Source organism: Podarcis filfolensis (assembly GCF_964270895.1).
Source record: "Podarcis filfolensis genome assembly, chromosome: 2".
Taxonomy (NCBI): domain Eukaryota; kingdom Metazoa; phylum Chordata; class Lepidosauria; order Squamata; family Lacertidae; genus Podarcis; species Podarcis filfolensis.
The window spans coordinates 66563544-66591043 of NC_139605.1; the positions used below are offsets into that span (position 1 = coordinate 66563544).

The window sequence follows — 27500 nt, forward strand, 5'->3', positions numbered from 1 at the left end:
TTTTCAGAAAAGGAATACACAATGATGTTTTATTTTATTTTATGAGGAAGTTAGAAAACACACATATAATGAAATTGTTCTTTACAAAGACCTTGTATTCATTCTAAAACTGAAAATTACAGGTAAAGAAAGAATTAAGTATCTTCTCAAATGAAATGTTTCCAATATCATGGCTTCTCAAAGTAGTTCCCATCGCAAAGTATTTAACAGCACAATCATGCTCCTGCTAATCTCCTCACCTTCCCATGAATTCTTACAGCCCAGTGAAAGTGTTTTAGATTTTCTTTTAAAAACAAAACAGCTACAGTCCTACCACATGGCAAGTCAAAGCTGTTGAAAAGTGAAACATAAAATCAGCACAACACATGTCATTAATCTGGCAAAATATTTTGGGAAGTCCAACACAGTTAAAGGCAATTCATGCTTTGAAAAACACATGAGCTTGTTTTGGTGTTCCAGTTTATTAAATTTAGAGCCTGATTTATTTAGATCAATGTACATTTTACATATTAAAATTAGATTTTGCCCCATAGCATCACACCCTTCTACAAGACAGACATTTCAAAACTGGACAAATTCTCAGCTCCAATTATTACTGCCATTGTTTACACAGATACCACCAGTGACGCAATAATAAAGGCAAAATTACAAGAATTTGAGAAAAGTTCTCTCATAAATGTTAATGTGATAAGAAGTGGAAAACAGAACAGCTTTGGAACCAGGGAGAGTTAGACTAAGCTCTCAGTTAAGTGTCTACGGGTCAGAGACTGTCTCAAGTAGGCTACCATATTCTGATACAATAGCTACCAACATTGGAGGTGATTGACAAACTATTTTCTCATATGTCAACACAGAAAAATGGGGGGAAATAATTAAAGAATATATATACACACACATTCACAATAAGCTTGACTACTTCTGTACTTCCCTTATGGAAAAGATTTCTCATGTAATGGAAGTACGATTTCTCTCATTAAATAATAAGTTCAATTTTTAAAAAAACTTTTTTTGCTAATTCCTAAAACCAGACATGTATAGAAAACTTATTTAAATCTTCCAAATTTCTCATTTTGCAGGAAAATATACAGACACTACTTTTGTTATCCTTATGCATCAAAGTCCATTAGGAGTTTAAGTACTCATGATTTCCAGGCCATTTATATGGTTCTAGAAGTTCATATGCCTCTCACTGATCTAACTCGGAATGGGAGGAAGATGGGCAAGGGAGGTTTTTTCTATGCAAAGTGGGAAACTTCAACCTTTGTTGAAGTACAACTACCACCCCCTGTTTAAGATTTTTCAAGCTGAGCTTATACTAGTTGTTCAGAAAAGTTGTAACTGATTTTATTCCGTATACTTAGAAGCACACAATTTTTTTAAAAAAACCTTTAATTATGCTCTCCTGAAACTGTTGTAATCTGCGCAGAAAAGGACCCCCTGACAAAAGTAATTTTGATCTTTAAAAAAATCCAGCATGACTACATTAAAAAATGTAATTTACAATAAGCAGTGTAAATAGCAAAGATAAACAGAAATGACAAGTTTCACAAATGAAAACTGGCAGACATATTTACTCCAAATATTTATAAAACTTTGTATCTTCCTTTGTTGGTTGGTTGGTATGAATTTTGCTGTAAGAGAAGAAATCAGGATATGATTAATCAGACATATAATTAGCATACTTTCTAAGCCAACTCAACTATAAAAACAGTAACAAAAGTGTAGCAAAACAAGAGTGTCTAAGGGCAAGGAAACACATAATGGAAAGCTCAATAAAGCATTTGATTGTGAGCTTAAGTGTCTGAAGTCAGCTCACCATGGAATAAACAAAGAATCCCAAATCCAAAAGAAACATGATACAGAGCAGAAAATTATTAACACTGGTTTTGAAAAAAAGAAAGCTTCAATTTACAAAAGGAAATAAATCAGTTGTCTTCTATGGAAAGGTAAGAGATGTTTCCAAAGAAGCACATATGCAACCCTCTTAATTTTTTAATGTACAAGGATATGTTTGTTAACCCCTTGGGGAGATGTCTCTAACAGCAAAATCCTCACAATATTCTGTCTCTATCTGTTGCTATAACAGACTAGCAAGAACACTGGGGGGCTGACTGGTCCAGTATTTCTGGATTTGAGGTATTAAGTATAAATAGCTTAAGGAAGCAATCCTATGCTTCTGTGGAGGGCGCCTGGGAGGCTGCTGAATAACCTGAACCTTCATCTCCATGACTAGAAAGGGAGGACCATGATCAGAGGCCTCACTGGTTCGGCAGCACAAAGCCCTGCTGCCACAGCTTATTTGTCCTCTGCTCAGAAGGCAGTAAAACAAAGCGAGTCATTACAGGAGCATGTCAGGGCAGATTGGGGGAGGCACTGGCTTTCCTGGATCCAAAGCTCCTCCATTTCCCAGAAATGCCTCGAGAACGCAGGAGTAACTATACCAGTTCTGGAGCTGGTCTAGGTTATTTCCCCTCCCACTGGAAACAATGGGAAGGTTTTTCAAACAAAGGAATTGGTGAGGAAAAAAGAGGGAGGATTAGGTAAGAAGCCACCCACACAACTATATTTTGCCCTGTCTGGCATAAACCTGGTAGGGCTTTTGGAAATGGAGGCTACTTCACCCCTGAGTCTCCCCCGCCCTCCATGAACTTTGTAGGATTAATTTGTCCAGATAGTATTGCAGAATTATAGCACAAGTGGCAAACTGCATCTGGCTAATCCAGAATTCCTTCATGTTCCTTGAGCAGTTTCTACACATGGGTGGGGCTGCCCACCTGTCACATGACATCAGGTGATTTTCCTTTGAATCTCTAAGCGTGCTCCTGATTTTTCCTTTGCAGCTCTAGCTTAATACCCTTCTAAGATCAAAAGGAAAACCCCAGAATTCAAGTTGTTGCTGCAAAAGAAGAAATGCATTCTTCCTTTAATCTGGTGCTTTTTTTAATTTGGCAGGGCAACAGAAAAAGATATCAAAGTGCCAAATTCTATCAGTGGCTGGAAAGGATGAATTGGCTGCTCTCCTATTTATTCCTTTACATTTTAGCCATGTGGATTTACCTGCCCCTCACCTGCTGTCACACGATGTCAGGTGTTGGACAGGTGGGCGTGGTTTAGACCAAACTTATGCCACATGTCAAAAGGAGAAGCCCGAAAGGCCTAATTAAGCCCGTGGGTGAGCTGCTCCCCACCACTGATAACTGCTACGAAATACCTGGAATTTCAGGCAAAAAATATGACTATTTCACCTACCAGTCTGATAAGCTCTTCTTTGATAAGCCTGGTGATTTCTGCCTTTGCTTTCTGCACAGCCAATTCATTGGCACCTGAAAGCAGAAAGTAAACAAAAATTAAATCATCAAGGATGAAGCAAGCAAACAGAAGAATCACATTGTGTTTGTAGCCATGAAAGTGCTTCAGTAATCCAATAATTTGTATATTGTGACATTAAACCTACATCAAGTTTCATAATGTTATACATATACATATACATATTCACATTACCAAGAAATTCAGCAAAAACAGAAAGAAGAAATTAGTGAACAATGGAACAAGCACCCTCATGTCGCCTTAAACCCATGGGGCTTGCATGGAGTTCCCACCAAAATTAGTAACAAGAATATACGTATGGGAACGTGCTTGCCAGGGTTACATATTTAGTGAGTTTTGTATGTCTGAATAGCTATGCAGGAGTGATGCACTTCTCTCTTTCTATAACATTACACCAAATTTAAAAGCCATTAAAATAGTTTAGGTCTAAAACAGTGGCTTCCCATATGAAACTGCCTGCACACTTTGATTAAATAAAGGAAACCCTACTCCAGTCTCTGCTCCCAGCAGAGACACTGTGGGTGGTGATCTGAAAGGAGGCCTTCTTGATGATGGGCTGCAAATGCCCCCAAAGAAAAGAGTGAGATGTGCCTGTAACTAAGAATTCAACATCCTGAAGTTACACTGGCAGCGTCTTATGGCTATGGCTGACGGTGGTTAGATAAGAGGCTTGTAGAATCTTTTTTACCATCCTCCTAAAAAAACAAAAAGGTAAAGGACCCCTGACAGTTAAGTCCAGTTGTGAACGACTCTGCAGCGCTCATCTCGCTTTACTGGCTGAGGGAGCCGACGTTTGTCCACAGACAGTTTTTCCGGGTCATGTGCCCAGCATGACTAAGCCGCTTCTGGCGAAACCAGAGCAGTGCACGGAAACGCCGTTTACCTTCCCACCGAAGTGGTACCTATTTATCTACTTGCACTTTGACGTGCTTTTGAACTGCTAGGTTGGCAGGAGCTGGGGCCAAGCAACGGGAGCTCACTCCGTTGCAGGGATTCAAACTGCTGACCTTCTGATCGGCAAGCCCAAGGCTCAGTGGTTTAGACCACAGCGCCACCCTTACCATCCTCCTAGCTGGAGCCAAAAGTAAAATGGTGGCTGATGTGAAGAGGCAATTACCTGCTGCATCCCAAGAGCCCCATTTGCTGAGATGACCTGTACATGCAAGATGTGATACAAATTTGTATACGCCTTAGAGCTTGTAAGTTCTTGGAGCTGGCCCTAACGTGGCTCCCCTCCCCATCACATGGAAACATCTAACAATATGGAAGATTCCTGCTCCAATAACTGAGGCTGCCAAGAGTGTCTGGTGTTGGTCTTAGAACTAGAACAATGCAATGGAGTGTGCTCACCCCCCCTTCAGTTGAGAGAAAGACAGGGAACAGACCCTGTCTACCACTGACATTTCATTCTGCTACTGTATGGGCATTTCTGGTTTGGGAGGACAAACCTGAATCTACTCTGGTGTGTTACCCTGGTCAAGACTGGGTACTTGTTTTGCTCCAGCTTAAAAATGCCACCACCAGAAGCCCTGCGCTTCCCCTTGCTTTTGACAAATCATCGCAAATATCTTTAGAAGGTCAAGTCGCTGGCTGGTTGATGGGAAAGGTGTCTTGTAATGAGCTGACAGCTTGTTTGAACTCCATGCACTTTCACAGTAACCACTGTAACCGGAACACACATCCATTGTCCTTCATCTCCAGGTGAACCAATGGGAAGTCCAGATGGCAGTATTTAAAAATGTAAAAGCTACTATTGTTCAACTTGCTCCTTTAATTTCTTCTTGTCAGCAATTTTGGACACTCTGGTCAACAGTGAGCCCTCTGCTGGTGTGGGCACACAGGGAAATGTCAGACCATGTTGACTCCTGAAACTACTCAATACTGCAGGTTTTCCACACCTTGTTGCAGATGTACCCTCCTGAATACTGGCTTGTGTCAAATTGACTATGTGGTTAATCACTACAGCCAATATTTGTGTCAAGCACTTCTCCCACCTCACTGAGAACAGGGGCACATATCACCTGCTGTGCCAACTTTTCTAGAACAAGGCAGAATTCCTTTCTTTGCCCTTTAAGAAAGCAACAATAGATGTGTCTGGGCATCTTTTCACAAGAACACAATTCACTTGACTTTCTAGCCTAGTTAGCTGCAATGCTTGCTAAAAACATGCCCTATGTGGCATTCATTTTACATTCACCAGACGGCTGTAATGGGAGTTTCCCCATAACAATTGTTAGACTGTACTAAATATATTGTTTTAGTGGAAATGATTAGCAATACTCACTCTCAATGGCCAAGTAAATTTTTCGTTCTCCTTCCTTGGGCTCTTTGCCTGGAGGAAAGTATGTTCCTCTGATTGTAATGGCAGCTTCAGAATATTCACTTATTCTGTGCAGAGCTTCCTTTGATGTTACTTTCCACCTGGCAGTCTGTAAAACAAAAGAAGCAAAGAAAAGGAAAGATGCTAAGTATTAAATCTAAAAAGGCTAAGTGGAATTCTAAACAAAGGGACTTCACAGTACGTAGCATAACAGAATGACCGGAAACCAGAAATGGGGACACAGTGTAAGTGATTAATGCTTTGATATTTAGAATTTTAAAAAAATTATAAGTAACATTTTATAAAAATTATAATAATAGTTTAATAGTTCTTTTCTTTCATTACTACGTAGGACAATTTTAAAAAGCTAAACACTTCTTAATGTATCAGAAATAGTCTATATAAAACATTATCAGAAGACAGCTATATATATATGCGCAAGCTGTCCTCAGATAATCATTATATATATTATTATAAAACAGCCCTGGTGGAAGTGTAGTTTTGTTCATGAATGAAGTCTCTGAAGTGAGTTTCTGAAGTGCCTTTATGAGTTGGAAAGAAAAATTATTTGGCAGAATGTCAATGGATTATTAAGTGTGAATATAGTTGACATATTTTTAAAGTAATTTTCAAGACAACAAAAAATATATTGGTCAGAAAACAAAAAGTAAGGAAATCTTATTAAGTGGAAGAATATCTTTTTCAGTGTGAAAGTTTCAATCCTTCATTAAACCACAAATGCTGCTTAGTGAGAAAGTCCATAGTTGCACAGCAGCAGTTAAACTGTTGGTAATATTAAGGATGGATGTGGCAATTAAGAACCTATGCTTGCAAGAAACTAGATTCCTAGCTAGAGCCCTGAGCTATCCAACCACCATTGCAATATGAAGAATCCACCACCACAAAATCTTGCCTGTGGGAAATCATTGATCTCCAGTTCTTCCTCATATCTTTTAAAAGATTCATTTTGTCCGCCTTCCTGTTTTTCCTCCTCTTGTTTCTCTATGGGCACGTAATTCAGCTTGGCATTGATCTTCTCAGCCAGTTGTTCTGCAATGGTCTTTGCAGATACGGTTGGAGCCTGAATGGTGCCACCCCTCAGGATAGCATTTGTAGCTTGCTGCATCACATCCTGTAATAAGGTATTTTTTTAATAAAACAAAACAAAACAAATTTCAGAAACATACCACAGCACAAGGTAGTACAAGAATTTTATCAGCATATGAATGTTGTTTCATAACCATCTGTGCATATATATTCTAAACCTGCACAAATGAGACGTCCCTATCACTGACTAATTCCAAGCCCCCTTGGATGTACAAACAAAACAAATGTTGAATTGAAACAAAGACAATATTATCCCAGGATAACTAATCTCATAAATTCCCAGATGGGTAGCCATGCGAGCCTGTTGCAGCAAAAGCAGTTAAAAAGACTGGGGGGGGGGGAAATGCTTGTGGTACCTTAAAGGCTAACCAGTTTATTATTGAATAAGCTTTCATGGATGATGAACCATAAAAGTTTATGCCATAATAAATTTCTTAATTTTTAAAGTGCCATAAACTGCTATTTTTAATCATAAAAATGGGCCTTCAGACTGTCTTTGCATTCTAGTAGCAACTATATATATAAGCACAGCACACCTCACATAAAAAATTGATACAATTATGAGCAGAACCATGCAGTCTTGGTGTTCAAAGTTAAGCCTGAAATCAAACACAGTGTAGTAAGAAATGCACTAGCTATAATCCAGGTTACAGCAGATGTGACGTGCCCAGGTTTTAGAAGGAACTGCCAGAATAAATAATGCAGGCTAGGGCCACTGCTGTGACAATCTACAGATCTGCAATACTGGATATATCTTTTATTTAGATAATAAACAACACAGTGTATTTTCCAAGAGTGATCTTGTTCATATATCGTTAGACCCTGAAACTTTAACAGTGGAGCTGCTCTCATTACAGACTTAAACTCATCAATACATTATCAACTGGGCAGGTCAGCTATGGGCCAAATTATAAGTGACTGGAGCAGCTACATGCATTCAAGTATGAAGCAGAACATCTGTCCTTTTTGAATTTTTATTTTATTTTTTGCACCTAGGAGTATATGCCAGTGAGGAGAGCTATTCTTTCCTTTGCCCGACACGGCTGGCTTCCTCTGCTGCAAGCATTTTTCTCCCCAGTTCAGATATTAGAGTTGGCTGGGAGTGTTTTGAAGCAACGGGGCACAAGGCAAAGTAAGGGGTGGCCTAGCTTGGCTCATCCAAATACTATTTTTTATGTCTGCCCAATTAAGGCATGAAAGTTAGACATATTCCTAAATAAACATGGCTGCCCCATCACATCAAGTTTGGCCTAACAGAACTAAAACAGCATTTTGCTACCAATTATGCTTTTAAACGAAAATGCTGAAAAGCCTTAGCAGGCTCTTGTCCAATTTTGCACGGGTTTACACACAGGTATGTCTATAAACATGGCCTAAACTGTATTGTGTTGGCTTGTTTGCAGAATGAGCGTGGACTAACAGCTTTATAATAAGAGGGAAAGAATCTGGAACAGGATTAAGCACTTTCTCAAAACAGTTGCCCCCAAGTTATGACTCCCTTTCCTAGGTTGCAACTCTGTATAAGCAACCAAGTGGTGGAGATCCAAAAAGCCCAAGGGTTTCAGGATGCTTTTGTTATACAAAAGAAAACAATGCTAGGCAAAAAACTGTATTTGTAACTGTTCCAAACACTGCTGTTCCAGAAATCCACACCTGCATTTTCTGCATGCAATTAATTGCATGCATCTTTGGATTCTGGCCTAAGTTTGGAATGGGGTTTTACCCTAGCACAGTGGTGCCTTGGGTTAAGAACTTAATTCGTTCTGGAGGTCCATTCTTAACCTGAAACTGTTCTTAACCTGAAGTACCACTTTAGCTAATGGGGCCTCCTGCTGCCGCCACGCCGCTGCTGCGCAATTTCTGTTCTCATCCTGAAGCAAAGTTTTTAACCCAAGGTACTATTTCTGGGTTAGCGGAGTCTGTAACCTGAAGCATCTGTAACCTGAAGCGTCTGTAACCCGAGGTACCACTGTAACATGAAATACCTTCTATGAGAAAAACCCTCCGCTTCTTAGCAAAATGAACTCACCCCAAACATAAAATCCAAGGACCAATAGAATTGAATAGATTACACCCAAAAGTAATATAAAATTAGTAATGGTGATGTCTTTCACCTGCTAGTGATAATCTGAATAGCATGCTATTTATTCTCTGAATGATCCCAACCAGTCACTGATCATTCAACTAGCTGTTATAACTGGTTGCTCTTTTTTTTTTTTGCTGTGACAGGAGGCTTCTCATATGGTTTTATTGCTCTACTGCATTTATTTATTTATGATTGTAACTAAATTTTTACTGTTTAGTTTTATGTTATGACTGTTAGTTGCTCTGAGAGTCTGTGCTGAAAGAGCAGCAAATAAATTCTGTAGCATTTTAATGCCTTCGGTTACCAAGACAACTGAGCCAACACACTCTTTTGCCATGTAGTGAAATTACCTCAGCATGCCAAGATAGGAAAAAGTGACTGAGGTGCTTCAGCAATGGGAATGCTCCCGATTTTACTGCACTGTGGCAGTTTCACTGCCACACAGCAAGGCAGGGAGCGTCCGCCCAGCTTTCTCAGCAACTAGGGCATGTGTCCTACTCCCCTCCCTGATAGTACTGTGGTGGCATGGCCAACACTGGCCATTATAGTATGATTTCCTCTATGTTCCTTGACCAGTTAGAGTAAGTCAGAGGAGAAGATAGCTCAGACCAAAAAAATAAGTGTCAAAATACCTACAGAGGAAGAAACGAGAGTTGTGAATTGTTGCAAAGAAAAGAGATCCTGTTTAAGGTTTTCTGGGAACTTTGCATTAACTCATGATTCTGGCATGTTCTCCACATTGCACACAAATAGTGGGCAAAATACTTCTCACCTAGGAAGTGGCTCATGCAGAGCAAAAAGTATATGAACAGTAACCCCTTTTCAGATAAAAAAATTCCTTCCAGTAGCACCTTAAGAGACTAACTAAGTTTGTTATTGGTATGAGTTTATGTGTGCATGCACACTTCTTCAGATACACTGAAACAGAAGTCACCAGACCCTTATATTTTCAGATATTAACTTTATGGCTGAAGTAAGTTGGGCCTGTTTAGCATTAGTACATACGTATTTATAGTACTGGGGCACTTTTTTCTTTTCTTTTCCCTTTTCTATTTCCATTGTTTTTTGGTCAACAAACATATTACTTAATTTTATTCAATGTCCTCTGGGACTAAATAGGGACCTATTTTTTGCTATCTATCCCAAGCTAGGACTGAAGCATTCATAAAAAACATATAAGAATGACAAAAATGAGAAAATTCTTATTTGGTAATCACTGATACTGAGCATGCTAACAGCCAACCACAAAAAAACTGTTCATGCAGAAATACCATTCTATAAAGAACTTTTGTTAAAAAGGCATATTTGCATGTCAAATATGGTTAATGACTTTTTTTTAGGGACCTTGAAAAATTATTAAGGTATTTATAATGTTCATAGTTACTTTGAATTTGTGCATCAACAGTCACATCAAAAACACTTCAAATATTGCCAACATATATGCAGTGGAACTTTTGGTTATCTGGACCTCCCATATATGAATTCCTTTTCATGCCCTGTGCCCCTCTGCTCTGCTAACCAGGCCATCAAATTCCTAGACTGCCGAGCAACACCTGGTTCTTCATCCCTGCTGTAGCAGCTATTCAAAATAAATACTTCACTCCTCACTTCTGGGATAGTTACATATATAGAACCACAGAAAGGCATTAAAAGGAAATGTGAATTTTTTTACTCCTTTTTCAATAGTACTTAACTTGGACTGTATGGTTTTGTGTCAATCAAAACTGAGCATTTTTTAACACAGAACTCTGTAAACAATGTCTACACCATTTTTTGCCCCAGTGTAAATGTGTGTGTCTCTTAGGGTTGTCCAGATAATGAGAATTCTACTGGATGCAGTCGGCAACATATAACATATTCAATAAAAGTTTAGAAATGTTTGCTTTGTAAAGGAGGGTGACCTTAAATTGAAAAGAGACCAATACTTGTGCCTCGGCTCCAAGATTCTTCTGTGCATTGATTCTCAATGCCAATCTCTTAGCAATTTCTAACTTTTCTGCATTTCCTGCTGTTGGGGCAGGAACGTTAGATGTCCCGCCAGATGATGCCATGTCCTTTACTCTTTTCTTTGAATTGAACATACTTTCAATCTGCTCGTCAATCTATTGAAAAAGAAAAAACAATGTAATTTCAAGTTTTTGGAAATCATGGTCAATTCCGTCAGTGGAAGCCCAGTGCAAGGGCTTTTCCTTTTGTAATGAGTCTTCTCCCATCTCCTCTCCCTGTGTGACCCCCACAATTGGCTCTGGGGGAGGTCAGAACCCCCCAGAAAAGCACACAGTCAAGGCAGGATTGTTCCATCTGATGTGTGCAACTCTGAATTCCACCTATTATATGAATAAAAGCAAAAATCAGTCTCTGAAATAATTCGGCCTGGGGTGTTGACAGTATCATTTTGAGTGAAAGGCAATACAAAAATCATCAAAACTTGAAAACCCTGCCTGACCTTCATTATAAACAGTTTCAAGAAAGGCAGATAAATTAGTTCATTGCAGAAAAAAACAATGAGGAGCCTTGTGACTCCTTGAAGTGTAACAAACTTCTTATGACATACAGCTGTCATGGACCAAAATCTACTCCATCAAATGCATCTGATGAAGTGGACTGGACTTTAGTCCCAAAAGTTTATGTATAATAAATCTGTTTGTCTTCAAGGTCTCACAAGGTTCTTTGTTATAAACAGCAGGTAACATCCAGTGATGTCTGCCCAACTGTGCAAGGGACTTCACTTGTGTAACATGACTTCCCTTCCTTTCCTCAACCCTGAAGCCTCCCCCCCCCCATGTCCCCAAATCTGATCCAGCGGATCTGACAATCTTTTGGAGTGAAGCCTGGGAGCTCCCAGGGGCCTACAAAAGGTGAAGACAGGAAACTCCTGCTGCATGAAGGGATGTCCACTTGTGCAAGGTTGGATGCCATCTAGTATTCAGTTTCCATTTGATGTAAAGAGTATGAAGCATCTGAATGCCAAAAATCCTTTTAATTGTATATAAAAAGGAAATTCAGCTAACAAGCAACCATGTTTTTGTGAAATCAATCAGAACAGAAGCAGAAAAAGTGAGTCACAATTCTGTAGTTACTATGTATATATACGAAGTGAATGCTATACTAAAAAGTAAATTTAAATACTTACTGAAACTGCCGTATCTTCATCATCTGAATCTTGCAAGCCAAGTGCAGCTTTCTGTAATTTCTTCCGCTCATTAGCCAAAGCCTCCTCAGTTTCATCAAACTTGAATCCTTTCCCAGAAAACCCGCTGCTCTTCTTAATTGTTTTCCCCTCCTAAAAGGCAAATCTCCTTGTTCAGAAGTCACTCCCACAATATAAAAATTCCAACTTAGCTTTTAACATGTCTATTGCAAATATTTCAGTACTTGTTTATGTTAATGAATGGGGGAGCTGATCCTGCTAAAGTGCTGCTAAGCACTCACAACACATAATGCAGGCAGAAAAATTTCATATGCAGACTTCAACTCCAAATGTAGAAACAAAAAAGCAGATTTAACAGGTATCACACATAAAGTAGAAATATATTTCACCTTAAAAAATAACTACATGGCACCTGTGGAACAAAAAGAACAAATCCACTGAACTCTTATTCTTTTTTAGATATTTCCACGCACACCCAAGCAGCATTTTAACGAAAAACTAAAAAATGAAACTGCAATGCTTTTCAGCCTATAAATCGAGTTATGATGTACATATGCAGCAAAATGGAAGGGACAATAGATAACACCACTTCAAGCTGCAGGTGCTATTTTTTATTGCTCCTTATGTATAAAACTTCCTAGATGTAAAAACAAAAACACAAGGCAGAAAGGTCAAACAAAGGCCACTCCCTTTTCTAGGTTTCTACTAGTGGGAAGTTGTTGCACACAATAGCACTCAAAAATGCCATCACCAAACCAACAGTCTGAAGTAAACTACATTCTTTTACCTCCTTCTCATTATATTATTACCAGGCCTAACGCTACAGCATGGCCTCCAAACTTTAAAAGTACAGCTTGGGTTCAAAAAGCAAAAGGAACAAAGCTCCTGCAAACAAGTACACACAGTGCTCAAACAGGCAGGCTCTATGGCAGACCTCAAGCTACTGTTTGCTTTCTCAGAAAAACATATTTGGATTAGTTTCACTTTTCTCTCCCAACACTCAAAGTGGGAGGTGTTCTTGAGCAGAAGACACTTTGGCTCCAACCCCATAAAAGCTACGTTAAAACTGTGTCCCAACAAGTGCCCATCTGAAGCCTATTTAACAACTGTTTTGTCTTCGCACAAACATTATCAGACAACGGAAAGGTGGATTACTTACAGCCTTCTGCTGATCTTTGAAGTCAGTCCAAAGCTTCTCCAGCTCAGGAGGAACTGGATTACTTGACAACTCCAAAGCTTTAATTATATCACCAGCATACCGTGCTTGATCTTCAGTAATGAAGGTATATGCATAACCCTGTTAATAAAATATTATGTATAAACTTTGGGGGCAGTTATATTTTAGGACACAGCAATCCACCAAGCTCATGTGAAGAACTTAATTCACTGTTTGGGGGCAACCAAATATATAACAAATAGGGTGACAGGTAAGAAGAGCAATCACAAGACACCAGTCTGTTTTAATCTTGTGGTGACTTCTTGACCCACAGGTGAACCAATGGGAATGTAGTCACTGACTTCCGTGGTATCACAGTTCTTTTGCTAAGGTTTCCACAGGACCTGATAGCATTCCAGGATTGACTTAAGCTTTTTTTAAAAGTAAGAGACAGGGGGCAGCATCCAACAAGTCAACTACACTGATGCAAGAAACCTTTGTGTGTGCAACAGCCCACTCATCAAGTCCAGACAGTTGGGGGACTCTGGAGAAGATTTTTTTTTGGGGGGGGGGAGGAAAGGGAACAGAAGATCTGTTGCACCAGCAGAATCCCACTGGCATAGCATTGGAAGCAACCCAGAATTTACATTTTTAAGACTTAATTTTATCTTTCTACATTTCAGTTATAAAAAGGTCTTCTTTAAAAAATAACCTCATTTAAAAAGAAACTGGAACAATGCAAACATATGCTGTACATAGACATTATCCATAGTTCAGTGCAACATGAATTAGCATGCTAATTTGTTCCAGGACTGCAGTGATCTTACTGTACCTGCATATGAATATGGTTGCTTTGAAGCCAACATAATTCTACAGTACAAAACTGGTGTGGGAGGCATGGCCAATAGAATCTGAATTATGCCTTGAGGTTACACAGTGGCTTTATATAGTTACAAACCAATATAAGATTATTATCATTATCATCTTCTGATCTAACTGAGTGATCAGTTAGAACACATGCTTGTTCAGAAAACATGTATGTCAAAATGAACTTCCTGCTGATTTAAATCATGACTTAGATCAGATTTAATATAGGTAAAGGGACCCCTGACCGTTAGGTCCAATCGTGACCGACTCTGGGATTGCGGCGCTCATCTCGCTTTACTGGCCGAGGGATCCGGCATACAGCTTCCGGGTCATGTGGCCAGCATGACTAAGCCACTTCTGGTGAACCAGAGCAGCGCACGGAAACGCCATTTACCTTCCCGCCGGAGCGGTACCTATTTATCTACTTGCACTTTGACGTGCTTTCGAACTGCTAGGTTGGCAGGAGCAGGGACCAAGCAACGGGAGCTCACCCCGTCGCGGGGATTCAAACCGCTGACCTTCTGATTGGCAAGTCCCAGGCTCTGTGGTTTAACCCACAGCGCCACCCGCGTCCCTAGATTTAAAATAGCCTTTATTTAAAACTGATCCACCTGCAGTGTTCTACAAATTCTCTATCTCCAGCAAACAAAATCATCTTTATCAGAGTACTGTTTTTAGCAGTTTATTCATAAAACATATTGCATACATACTTTGTTGCCTGCTCGTCCGGTTCTGCCTGCTCTGTGCACATAATCCTCATAATGATTGGGGCAACTGTAGTTGACTACAAGCATAAGATGTTTTACATCAAGACCTCGGGCTGCCACAGATGTGGCCACAAGAAGCTTGCACACTCCACTCTTAAAATCATTGATTATGCTATCTCTGTCATACTGGTCAATACCTGTGGAGGACACATAATACAGATGTTGAGAAATGACATTATTCAGGTTTCCTTACTCTAGTTATATAGATGTAATGACTGAATAATATCCATTACCTCCATGAAGAGAAAGGCAGGGATAAGAGGCTCTCATTAAGTCTTTCAGCAATCCATCAGCATGTTCTTGTTTATCTACAAATATAATGACAGCTCCTTGTTCCTGATAATGTCCCAATAATTCAAGTAACTTCAAAAACTTGTTCTCCTCCTCTATGACAATCTGAAAGAACAACATAGTTTAAGGAGACAGCATCGCACGGGTAATTGCTTAAATTGGCTTCCAGTGATACTGGAAGTAAAAATCAAGTATGTCAATATACAGTTCTCTTCCATCTCAACTCTATGATTCTTGCTTTAATTTTGATAGTGCAAATTGCTAAATTTTGCAAGAAAAACTACAGCTGCATCTAAGGAAGTGGGTCAAGGCTCTGCTCTTCTTCTCTTGCTTTTGGGAGTTGGGGAGTCACCCTGCTATGAAAGAAGTACAAGAAAGAGCTGTGCTGCTAGGAAGCTCCCATTATATATAAGCTTCCTGGCACAACAGTTCATAGACTGTGGATACAAATAGTAACATTGGTCGAAGGAAAAATAAATAATATCCTTGGTATAAGGAAAAATAAATCTCACTACTGTAAGATATTTTTGTCACTAGCCAAAGCCATGTAAGACAAGGATAAACATAATCACTATTCCCTACTTTGTAAAGTGAATGTATTTTAGAGGTCTATTTTTTTCAAAACAATCCAGAGCTGAAGCCTTCTTGGATGTATAGTTTTGTATGTACAACTGAGTTTTGAGCAGTTTGTTGCAAATGCAGCAGATGTATTCCTGAAACTTACCACTTTTTGTTCCACATCAGAGCAGACGACACTTCTACCACCAACTTGGACTTCTATTGGCTTGCTTAATATTCGACGAGCTAAAGCCTCCATGGCTCTAGGGAAGGTAGCAGAGAACATAACAGTCTGGCGATCAGGTCTCACATTGTCTACAATGCGCATAACCTAAAGCAAGTTCAAAGGGAAGGTTAACACCACAATTCTCCAAATCAAATTACTTGCATCTTAGCTCATGCAATACAATGCAAAATCTTACATAGACAGTTCTGGGAAACATTTTAGTAACCAAACATTTTTGCAAAAGCCTATGGAACATAGCAGGCATAGGCAAACTCAGCCCTCCAGATGTTTTGGAACTACAACTCCCATGACCACTAGCTAACAAGATCAGTGGTCAGGGATGATGGGAATTGTAGTCCCAAAACATCTGGAGGGCTGAGATTGCCTATGCCTGGTTTACCCCAACACTTTACATTGGTTGTACAAATACTCAAATAGCAATATGCTCTCAGTGCTTTTTCATTTACTGAAAGAAAATTGTAATTGGAAAGCAAGTGAATATTGGGGACATTGTTTACTGTTGGGCATGGGACAATCTCCTATAAGGATTATTTTTGCAGGTCTACTTCTGTACAAATTCTGCAACAAAAAGTGCAGAACAACCCTCCTGCATTCTACAGGAAAGAAACTTCAGTGTCTACATTAGTGGTGGCTAATCTTTCTGATAAGTTTGCCACAAGCATAAGCCTTCTAGAGTTTCTTAAATACATCCCTTTTGTTGTTGCCTGATGCTATTTTGTATATAGTCTACTGAACTGGGGAGCAGGCAGCACTATAGGGCTAAGTATGTGCCAGCCAAGCCTGTGAACTTTCCAGGCACCCATTTCAGATTAATCAAGTATGCTCTAAACAATGGATGGAAGAACTATTTTTGTCTTGGGAGCTGAAATCACTTTTAGGCATCTTTCAGAGGCCACATGGGCAAGGGCAGAGGTAACGATGGGCAGAACAAATATTAATTTTGCTTTGTACAGCAAACTAGTTTCTACACCTGTTTACACATCCTTCTCTATCTTCCATCCAGCCAAGCAAGTAGCATTATTAGTGTTCAAGGACAAACTGACACTAGGCAAAACACTCAAGGATGGTGCAAAGCAGGGCCAGGATGTGGTTTAGGGAGAGTCCCAAGGACCAGATAGAAAGACCTGGAGGGTTGCAATATGGCCCAAGGTCTGAACTAAAACGACACACATAACTTCTTCCAACTCTACAATTATTCTAAGTCTAGTAGTTTCCCATTCTCACCTGAGGCTCAAAGCCCATATCAAACATTCTATCAGCTTCATCAAGGACAACATATGTCACTCTCCGAAGATTTGTCACTCGACCTATGAAAAGGCGAGAGAAAAATAAAGAGAAACAAGAATAAATCTAAAAGCCATTTTTCTTCAACAGCAAATGTAAATAAAATGGTACATATTCTGACTACTGGCTAAACAAACATTAAATGTTATATTTATTTTAGAAAAGCAATTTGCTAAATGCCTTATCTCTTGCTCCATTGACATTTTGGCAATTGTGTACTGATGCACAAGGCCCATTATTTTGTCAAACTCCTCTCTTGCATACCAGTACAGGGCCAGAAGAACCTGTAAAATTCAGAAAACAGCCCTCACCAAAACACATCATAAAACTAAGACTGAGGTGAAGCAACGAGCCACATCAGCCACTATCTGTGAGCGCCACCTAGAAAAAAACATATTAGAGATTACAGCGCATGTGTGGAAGGCAAAGTTCAAGAGCTAACTGAAGAAGCCCCACAAAAGCCTCTACATAGATTATTATTTGAAATATTTATGATGGGTGAAAACAACCACAAAGAAGACAAGAGTTTTGTCACTGTTTTCGTCAGAAGCAGCACCTCTCACACTGATTTGAAGATAAGGAGAATCATCTAGACAGCAGCTAACAACAAGAATTGTATAAGCCCCATTTCCCATACCTTCAGACACACCTTAACACTTATAATTCAGTCTTTAAAAAGCTACCCCAATTGTAGTGGCAAATGGGTCTATGCATAGTATGTCTTTTGTCTTATTTTATGGTCTAAACTCAAAGAATTTGTCTTTAAAAATAAATCACAACAGATTCTTTCAGAAGTGCCAATACAAAAGGCACTTGAAGCTAAACTTAAATGTTGTACACAGTAGCAATTCTACATTATATCATTGAACTGAAGAACCCCCATATGTAAGCAGAACACACTGCCCTACACACATTGCATATGCAATTTGTGGGTTCCCCCCTCCAGTAGCAGCAACATCTAAAGCCCTCCCCCCCACCACATTAGGGGGTCATGAATCAGTGTGAAGCACAGGGTGTGGATGAAAAAATAAGGGGTGGGGTCAGAAGAACACATATACACCCTGCATTTGTGGTAGTGCTGTCCACTTGGGATTTTAGGATCTAATCTCATGTGATTCGGAATTACATGAGAGCAGATTGAGTTTTAACAACAAAACCCTTAGACACTTAAAACAAGGGAAGAATTGAAATGTCTAAAACCTGCAGGTATTGCTGCTTCTATATGCTGTAAAGGGAATGGGTAAGGCAGGAAAAACCCTACCCAACCTCCTCTGAACATGGGAAGAGCAGAAACCTGACATGAATTTTGGGGTACATTACAATCTAAGAAAGCATGGAGCTTTCTCCACAGCTTAGGGGTTATGCACTCCACCACAAGCTCCCTTCCAGGTGATTCTTTAATTCTGCAGATCCCTAGGTTACTTCCACCCCAATCATCAATTATGATCTGAATTTCTCAACTACTTATTTGGATGCCGGACTGAGTTACACACAAGGGGACACACAATTTAGCTATTCTGAAGCAAGGATATTGCTTTAAAGAAAAGGAAGAGGAAAAGCTGTTTTAATGTGGCTTTTAAGGTAGCCAATTTAAAGCGGATAAAAGGTAAATCTCCTTCTTCAGGACTAAATACATATGTTATTATCCCATTTTAATTGGCAGAATTTTCATTATTTATTCAGCTCCTAAAAGTGTACATTGCTTGGGAACTGCAATGATGTTCCTACCTTTGATGGCTTAAGTCTTGGAAGCCCAGTTCTATAATTCTTGAAGGAACTTTTCCCACAGAAGTCAAATGTCAACAGTTTAGTAGAGGTTTTGAAGTACAATATTTAAGCAAATCAAACATTATTTGATAAGCATGCAATACTGAAATAAAAAGCATTTTAAAGCTGCAATATCTCTGTTTAGTATATTGATTTGTACTGAGACGAAAAACTTACGATATATGAGAGAAATCTCATGTTTTTCTTGAAAAAGAATTGTGGATTTACTTCAATTTAGAAATGTGCAGCTATATTTCCTTCAACTAAAGTTAATTACTATGTTGCATTAATGTCAACAAGCATCAGACAGGAAGCATAACTTCAAATTAAGAAACAATAATCCTAAGTAAGCCAATTTTGAAGTTGAGATATAAGTCTAAAATGCATGTACTTGTTCTAAAAAATTCTTAAGAGTTACTGTCCTTCACTTATAAGACCTACATCTAAAAGTTATTGGAAAGAACCATTTTTATGACTATATTCACGATATCTGATATCACAGCTTCAAGAAATACATAACTTCCAGAATTCCATTTATGAATATGAATAAAATGTTCCATTTATTTATCATTAAAGAAAATCATTAAATGAAAGTTTCTTCTTACCATTGTTAGCTGCTAACATGTCAATCATGCGGCCAGGTGTGCAAACGATTATTTCAGCACCCCTTTTCAGTTCAGCAATCTGGTTATAAAATAAGATGAGGAAAATTAAAATATATAACACTTATGGTATTATCAGCAACCCTTAAGCAATTTATTCTACTCATCAGTGATTTAGTACCAATTCCCTCAGCTGTAAACATTAAAGGTTGGGGGTACTATTCCCCTGCAACATCTGATTGGCTCATTTTTTGTCAGTTAAAACAAATCAAAACATAGTAAGATGCTTGCAAACACCTTACTTACTATGGTGTCCAACAAAGATTAATGTGCAGTTGGCTAGCTCAGGGTGGCCTTTTGTTTGTAGAAGGCAAAGTCTGCATCCAACCTATTATAATTTAAATTGCCTTGGGTGGTATCCAGCTTTTACTGTTGACCCAGTGAAATTAATGGAGCTAACTTAGCCATGTTGATTAATTTCAGTGGGTCTATTCCAAATAAAACTTAGTTGAATACTGCGCTCTTGTTTTGTGGCAGAGTTTAGACTCAATACATTCCATTTCTTGTGAATTATTAAGTGTGGAATGTCCCAAATATACAACTGGGAAACTCCCAAATACTATCTAAATTGTGAAAGCAACTCTGCAGTCAAAACAACAGCTGTGGGTTCAACAACAAAACTGAAACAGATAGGTAGCCGTGTTGGTCTGCCATAGTCAAAACAAAAAAAAATTTTTTCTTTCCAGTAGCACCTTAAAGACCAACTAAGTTAGTTCTTGGTATGAGCTTTCGTGTGCATGCACACTTCTTCAGATACACAGTGTATCTGAAGACTTAGTTGGTCTTTAAGGTGCTACTGGAAAGAAAAAATTTTTTTTTTGTTTTAACAAAACTGAAAGTTCATAAAAATTTTACCAGAATAGGAACACATTCATTTTCATAGATCTGTAGAGTTGGCAGAGACCACAAAGGTAATCTAGTCCAACCCCTGCAAGCAATGTAAGAAACTTTTGCCCAATCTTTTGCTTGAACCCATGACCCAGAGATTAAGAGTCTCATGTTCTACCTACTGAGCTACTAAGATGGTGATTTTGCTGAATCCTTCAGCAAAAAGCCCCCTTTGCTAATGTATGCATCAGAGAAGAAATAGGAACTCCCCCCCCGATGGGTGTCCTGTCCCTCTTGGGGTGGGTGTAGTGTGGAATAGCCATGGAAGGCTGCTGCAAGAGCAGAGCCCAGCTCATGCCTCTCTGGATCCAAAATAGTAACCTTCGCATTCTCTCTAAATTAAACAACTGTTACAGAGAAGCTACTTGAAACCTTAAAAAAAAAAAAAAAGGATTCCAAACATATTCTGCACCAATAGCAACACAAATCAAGACACTATGAATAGAGAGACAAGATTTATATGTACCTGTTCACTTATTCCTGTTCCTCCATATACACATACAACTCTAACCCCAAGTGTCTTTGAGAACTTCTTACACTCCTTTGTAATCTGTAAAGCCAGCTCTCGAGTAGGAGTCATAATAACAGCTGAAAAGAACAAAGCAGTGTAATTACAAAAATCCTGACTCTTTACTCATAAACAAATCTCACCATTTTCAGAACCTTACTTCCAACACATGCTTAGAAGGTAGCGAGATTTCCTTCCACAAAAGAAATCCAATTTCTAGAATGACACTATTTTCTTTTGTGAGAGAAATCTAATATGTCACAGTAATAGGTATTTTATAGATGTATAGGATTTTATGTACAATGTAAAAGTGTGTAAAGAAACAAGGAAAATATGAATTTCATCCAATTTCTTCCCATTAAGCCATGAACTTGCTTTTTTTAGATAACAAATTGGCAAAGCTCTAGCTTGGTGGCTTACAGGCACATTCAGACAACCATCCTTTGCATTTTGTTTCAGTTTTGTTCCTGATTTTGCTGCACATTTCCTGCTGTGCTCCATCCTCCTTTGAACTGCAACCTGGTGCTTTTCCTTAGTAAATCCTGAAGTTGCTTAGTAGCACCCAGTACCTCAATATATATGAGGCAGTGTTTGGGAAGAAAGACTGGGGAGGGAAGGAAACTTGAGGATGGCTCCATAAACTAATCCACACATATTCTGCTAGAAGAAATTAACATTTTAGATACACCTGCAACACAGAAGCAAAGCATATCCTGTATTGTCTTCCCCTCCGCCTGGCAAGGAGAACAGTTACCAAATTTAATAGTGAAATTATAACTATATAGCACAAGCAGGCATTTCCTTTCATAGTTCACTTCCAGTTCATGGTTGATCCATTAAATTAATTATTAACCTGCACACAAACAGCATGGCATTAAAAAGAATGTCGCTATCATGTACCTATTGGACCCTCTCCTTCTTCTAGTGGTCTCTGATCCATGATGTGCCTGAACATGGGCAACAGAAAAGCAATAGTCTTTCCACTTCCTGTTTTAGCAATGCCAATTAAATCACGTCCACCCATAATTGCAGGTATAGCCTGGGCTTGGATAGGGGTGGGCTTCTCATAGCCATGCCTTAAAGGAAATCAGAGATTGTATGTTAAGAACCTGAACTTTCTATTATGTACATTTTTAAAAAAAAATTACAGTCAAAATTATTAATTGAAATTAAAATACATCACAACATATATATGATTAGTGAACAAGTGACACTAAATAATTAAGTTACCTGTAGCTACCCTGAAATCTTGAATTTGCATGGCTTTGTTAGATAATTTCTTTTACACAGACCCACATGGTAACTGTGTGCTGCAAACAAATAACTACCAAACTTTTAGAAGACATCTGAAGGCAGCCCTGTTTAGGGAAGCTTTTAATGTTTAATAGGTTATGGTATTTTAGTGTTTTGTTGGAAGCCGCCCAGAGTGGCTGGGGAAACCCAGCCAGATGGGCGGGGTATAAATAAAATTATTATTATTATTATTATTATTATTATTATTATTATTATTATTAACAGCACAAGTCAGAAAGCAAAGACACAAGGAGAATTCATATACACTTCAAGACATGCATGCTTCATTTTGCTGTTGTTCACTTACTTTTTCATGGAATTCAGGATTTTCATTGAAATACCACACTGTACCCAGGTTTTAATTGGCTTAGGACATCCTTTACCCTTGACTATAATTCCTTCCATTTCCAGCCTATATGCATTCACCTCTGAAACACAATCCAGATTAGCATACTGATTAACGTAGCCACATAAATCAATGCCCTCTTGTAAGATATTCTCTGCACATGTGATATTATTGACCTCTGCAGCAATGTTTTTGATAAAGCATATTGAGATTTCCAATAAGCTTTCTATGTTGTAAGCATGACTACAAAAGACAGTGTTATGCATTAATATAGGCATTAATATATGTTGATGACTCTCTTTTCCTAACACAGTAAGCCCACAACTTATGCGTAATTAACTTGTGTACATTCAGCTTTAAGCACTTTGAGAAAAAGAAAAAAATTAAAAGGGGGGGGAAGGGTGTGGGTGTTCAGGAGAAAAGAATTTGGCAATCCCACCAACATTGTACCCAATGCGTTTAGACTATATACAAAATTGGCTATATATGCACTATATACAAAATAGTGCAATCCCCAGAATGTAGCCCCCACGTAAGCGTGAATGCTTACTGTATGCCAGGTATCTCCCTATTTTTATCCATGGTCATCTGAAATGCAACAGCTCTGAAACTAGAGTTACTACTACTTTGTCGGTTGTTATTACCTTCCTGAGTCATCTTAGCCAGCTCTGGGACTTCAACATAGAAGTTTTTCCTGTAGGGCTCATATTCAATCTTCCCATGATCCACTGGTTCCAGCAATTTCCTATGTTTGGTCTGGTACCCTGTCAGTGCAGTCTGGAGATCTACTTCCTCCTCTTCAGAAGAATACTGTTGAGTTATAAAATCACAAAAGCCAAACATTCAGGCAAAGTAATATTCAGGTAAAATCTGCTTTCTGCAGAGCATGTTTACCTTACCTTGCTAACTGAAAGTTATACTAAGAGCAGTCTAGGGCTGGGCAATAACTGCTTTCCAATATAGCAATATATCACCAGCTAAACATCGTGGTATATCACAATATCTGAAATAAGGAAATATGCAGAAGCGAACAGGACAATGTCCTAGCAACTGCTACTACTTACAGGTCTAAAACTGATAAATGATGATATTATCAATCACCTCATGGCCACTTTCAGCAGGAAAGCCAAAATTCATCCAAATTTTTGGTTTGGGACTTGGCAAATGGTGGTACTCAGGACAATCCAAAGTATGGTGATGAGTCATAGTGAAAAGAAATAATCTGGGACTGCCAGCAGGCCTTCTAGGCGGCAGAGGCAGCAGCAGCCTGGCAGTGGCAAAATCAACAACGGGGGGGGGGGGGGGGCAGTAGCCACGGCAGCCTGGCAGCAGTGGCACAATAATCAGCAGCCTGAGAAGCCTTGTCATGGCAATGGGCAGCAGCAGCGACAGCAGCCTGAGAGGCCTTGTCGTGGTGGCGCCAGTAGCAGTGGCCTTCAAGGCCTTGCCACAGTGGCAAAAGTGGCAACGGCCTGCAAGCCTTTCTCAAGGCGGTGGCGGCAGCAGCGGCCTGTGAGTCCTTGTAGTGGTGGCAGGAGACGCTAGAAGAAGCAGAGGTGGCCTGCAAGGCCTTGCTGAGGTAGGCTGCCACAGCTTCTACCACCACCTCCCACTACCGCCAGGAGGATTTGCAGGGCGCCGCCACTTCTTTCCACCATGGCGAGGCCTCGTAAGCCCCACTACTATTGCCGCCCTCTTCTGTTGCCACCATAAGGCCTCGCAAGATGCTTATCCTAATCCTTCTCACTTCTAATTATTATCAGTGACTCTGCAGTTCTGAAAGTATAAATCTCAAAAGGAAGGTATTAAGACTTAAGTATAGGCAAATGCCATTATATTTCACAATGCCTATGGCAACTCTTCATTTTTCCTGTGGGAAATATACAATTTTGCATATAGATTGGTGAACACCACAAAACTGGGTTACATACATGGTTAAAACAAACTGTTTTCTAAAATCTATAAACTTGATAGGGGATTTCATATGGCAAAATAAAGAATTTGGCATGTTGTAATTACCTCCATTGCATCTTGGTCATTCACCATAAGTTCTCCTTTCTTCTTTTCTGTTTCTGGAGATGCTTTTTTGGTTTTCACCACTGTTACTACTTTGGTAACTGTTGGCCCAGATTTCTTTAAAAAGAAAAGCTCATAAACATTAGAAATTTTACAAGCCATCCTACTAGCAAACTCTAGTAGGTGCTAGTTTTGATCTCATATATTTCAGATTTAATGCACAAAAAACTATTTTAAGACCTGAACATTTTTTTTAATTTACCTTTTCACTTCCACCTCCACCTCCACCTTTTACACTTCTCATATTGAACTTCTTAACCTCTTCTTTCACTTCTTCCATATATGCATCTAATGGATCAAGTTCTTCATCTTCAATCTCATTACCTTCCTTTTCCCCTTCTGCAGTTTCTTCATCATCATCTAATGCAAAAAGAGATTTTAGCAGTATTTAATACCATTCTGAGATACAAGAAGTTTGTACAATTACAATTCATGCTTTCATAAACAAATGAATCAAATTGTTTCTTCTTGCCAAACAACTTGGAAAACTCTTAACACTTGCATGCATCCATTTATCATCATCATTATAATATCTGTATACTGTATTCATCCAAAGATCACAGAGCGGTTCACAACATAAAAATAGAAAATGAGAACACAAATACATAAATATAATAAAAACAAATCCCCTCCCACAAACACGTTTAAGAGGCCATAGAATATTTAATCAGGCAAAGGCCTACTTATAGAGAAACATTTACACCTGGTACCTAAAGATATGTAATGAAGGCACCAGGCAAGCTGCCCTTGGGACAGCATTCCACAAACAGGGATACACCACAAAATAGGCCCATTCTTATGTTGCCACTCTCTGGACCTCCCATGGAGGGGGCACACAAAGGACCTCAGATGATGATCACAGGGTCTGGGTCAGTTCATATAGGCTCAGAAGCTTAACATGGGCCCAACCCAATGGCCTGGGTTTGCACATCACTGTAAACCAATGAATGATTTATCATGACAATGCAAAAATGCTGGTTCCCAACAAGGAGCGTGCACCTATTTTGCTCCTCCCCAGCATGGGATGGCAGCTAAGCCAAGGTTTGGCTTAGTGTGTCGTCCGAATATGGGATTGTGGCTAATGTCTCCCCTACCTAACTAGGACCCGTAACTGCAAACCTTGGCTACATATCATAGTTCAGGAGAGACCTCAACCATGATCCTGGGTTCAGACAACACACTGAACCAAACCTCGGCTTAGCTGCTACACAGCAGCAAACTAAGAAGTCTGGGAAGGAGTAAAGCGGGTGTTATTTCCTCCTTGGGAGTTTGCATATTTGCATACTATCGGCCATGGTTTGGGCTTAGCATGACATGCAAATGCAGCCCATATCTTCCCCTCTCCCTTAACCACTTTGAAAGCAAAAAAGTAAAGTACATATGACATTGTACAGCACATGATCTTCCACATCTGCACATGTTCAACAGCAACAAAAAGGCTTCCCTCCCCACAGTTAGTTACATAAGAAGTTAATACCATCATCATCTTCTAAGCTCCATTTTTTCCCCTGCTTCATTTCTTCAATTTCTTTCTTTAGTTCTCCTATATTTTCCATAGCTTTTTTGCGCTGTTCTTCTCTCCATTTCTCTACTCTTTCTTTTCGCTTCCTCATTTCCTCTTCTAGTTTGTTCTGATCGAAATTCTGAGGGAGAAAAAGCAACCATCTGCAGTTACTGATCACTGACATGAACTCTGTTTTTCTAAAAGGAGATGCAAGACATTGCCAGTCACATCCAACATAAAATCTTGGGAAACTCATGTGTAACAATACAAGTCTACTCTCTTGGAGAATTAAGTACTGTCATTCTGTGCCTTGGACAGCTACTGTGTTTCATTCACTAATGAAGCAAAACATAAGCAGCAGAACATAGGAAAAAGCAAGCAGGTTCCAACTGCACAGCTGTAATTACAAGAAACTGTTGTTACAGCAGCAGTAAGTAAATGCCCACAGTCACAACACAAATGTAGCTTATGTTCTACTTGTTAGAAGTCCTCTATTGAGCCACTACATTCTGTCCAGAAGGATGATTTAGAACAGATGTTTGTGCTACATGCAGAGAAACAAGACTTTATACAGCATTAGAAACACTATGAAGTCGATAAACTACAGTATTGTGCCCATTATTGAACAATGAAACTTTTCAACAGTTACTATACATACATTTACATCTTGACCCTTTTCTTCTTCTTTGTCCTCTTTCTCTTTTTTCTTTTCTTTGTTAACTTCCACACCTTCTACCTTTTCTTTTGATCGTGATCTGAAAGACAGTATCAAGAGTTGCATATGACTGATGGTGAATGTCAGCTTCCCTTAAGAAGCTTTAGGTGTAGTGAAGGAAACAAAAATGGTATTGCACATAAGTAATAATAAACTATGGAAAATTATTATTTAACACTGGAATCCCCAACATGGCACCCACAAACACAGTCTTTGCACCTGTCAAGGCCCCCTCCCTCTCTCAATTTTTGCTCGGTGTGAGCTGCCTGCTTCTTTCCTGTGCATTCTGTCTGTTTTGGCATATGTGCAGGTGCTTTGCCCACACTGAGAGGGGGGTTCTGAGCACTGCCGGTTTTTCTTACATGACGTGGGATACTGAATTTTGTGCTGAAAGTAATAGTTTTAGTTTCCTAAATGTGCTCTGAAACGCAAAAGGTTTGGGAATAATGTTATTGCACTCGCAGAATGACTTCCATTCACGCAACAGAAATTCCCATCCCTCTCTTTTCCCAGATTAGGAGATTTGCACTGTAGAATCCTAAGAGCTGATTTGGAGGGGCACACAGGGGGAAAAGAGGGA

General features: G+C 39.2%; 1 protein-coding gene and 1 long non-coding RNA gene across 5 annotated transcripts in view; both read right to left on the reverse strand.

The window, feature by feature from the left end:
- DDX46 (DEAD-box helicase 46) overlaps positions 1 to 27500 on the reverse strand; it is a 36141-nt gene continuing 8641 nt past the window's right edge. For 2 of the 4 annotated variants that reach the window (XM_083600005.1, XM_083600007.1), the window contains exons 5-24: positions 26864 to 26960; positions 26179 to 26344; positions 24904 to 25061; positions 24645 to 24758; positions 23270 to 23435; positions 22587 to 22707; positions 21887 to 22062; positions 20945 to 21066; positions 19534 to 19612; positions 17102 to 17184; positions 15797 to 15961; positions 15015 to 15177; positions 14725 to 14918; positions 13151 to 13288; positions 11974 to 12123; positions 10766 to 10942; positions 6561 to 6779; positions 5612 to 5756; positions 3250 to 3323; positions 1 to 1631 (exon numbers count right to left, since the gene is read on the reverse strand). In XM_083600005.1, coding sequence (XP_083456131.1) covers positions 1584 to 1631; positions 3250 to 3323; positions 5612 to 5756; positions 6561 to 6779; positions 10766 to 10942; positions 11974 to 12123; positions 13151 to 13288; positions 14725 to 14918; positions 15015 to 15177; positions 15797 to 15961; positions 17102 to 17184; positions 19534 to 19612; positions 20945 to 21066; positions 21887 to 22062; positions 22587 to 22707; positions 23270 to 23435; positions 24645 to 24758; positions 24904 to 25061; positions 26179 to 26344; positions 26864 to 26960 — 2755 coding nt within the window. In that variant the 3' untranslated portion in view covers positions 1 to 1583. Of the gene's footprint in view, positions 1632 to 3249; positions 3324 to 5611; positions 5757 to 6560; positions 6780 to 10741; positions 10943 to 11973; positions 12124 to 13150; positions 13289 to 14724; positions 14919 to 15014; positions 15178 to 15796; positions 15962 to 17101; positions 17185 to 19533; positions 19613 to 20944; positions 21067 to 21886; positions 22063 to 22586; positions 22708 to 23269; positions 23436 to 24644; positions 24759 to 24903; positions 25062 to 26178; positions 26345 to 26863; positions 26961 to 27500 lie in introns of all 4 variants that reach the window. The other 2 variants (XM_083600006.1, XM_083600004.1) reach the window with 1 other exon arrangement.
- On the reverse strand, positions 6805 to 10216 carry LOC310756307. The gene is made up of 2 exons (XR_014544796.1): positions 8713 to 10216; positions 6805 to 8680 (listed from the first exon to the last, which is right to left on the reverse strand). It is a non-coding gene; the product is annotated as an uncharacterized lncRNA (long non-coding RNA).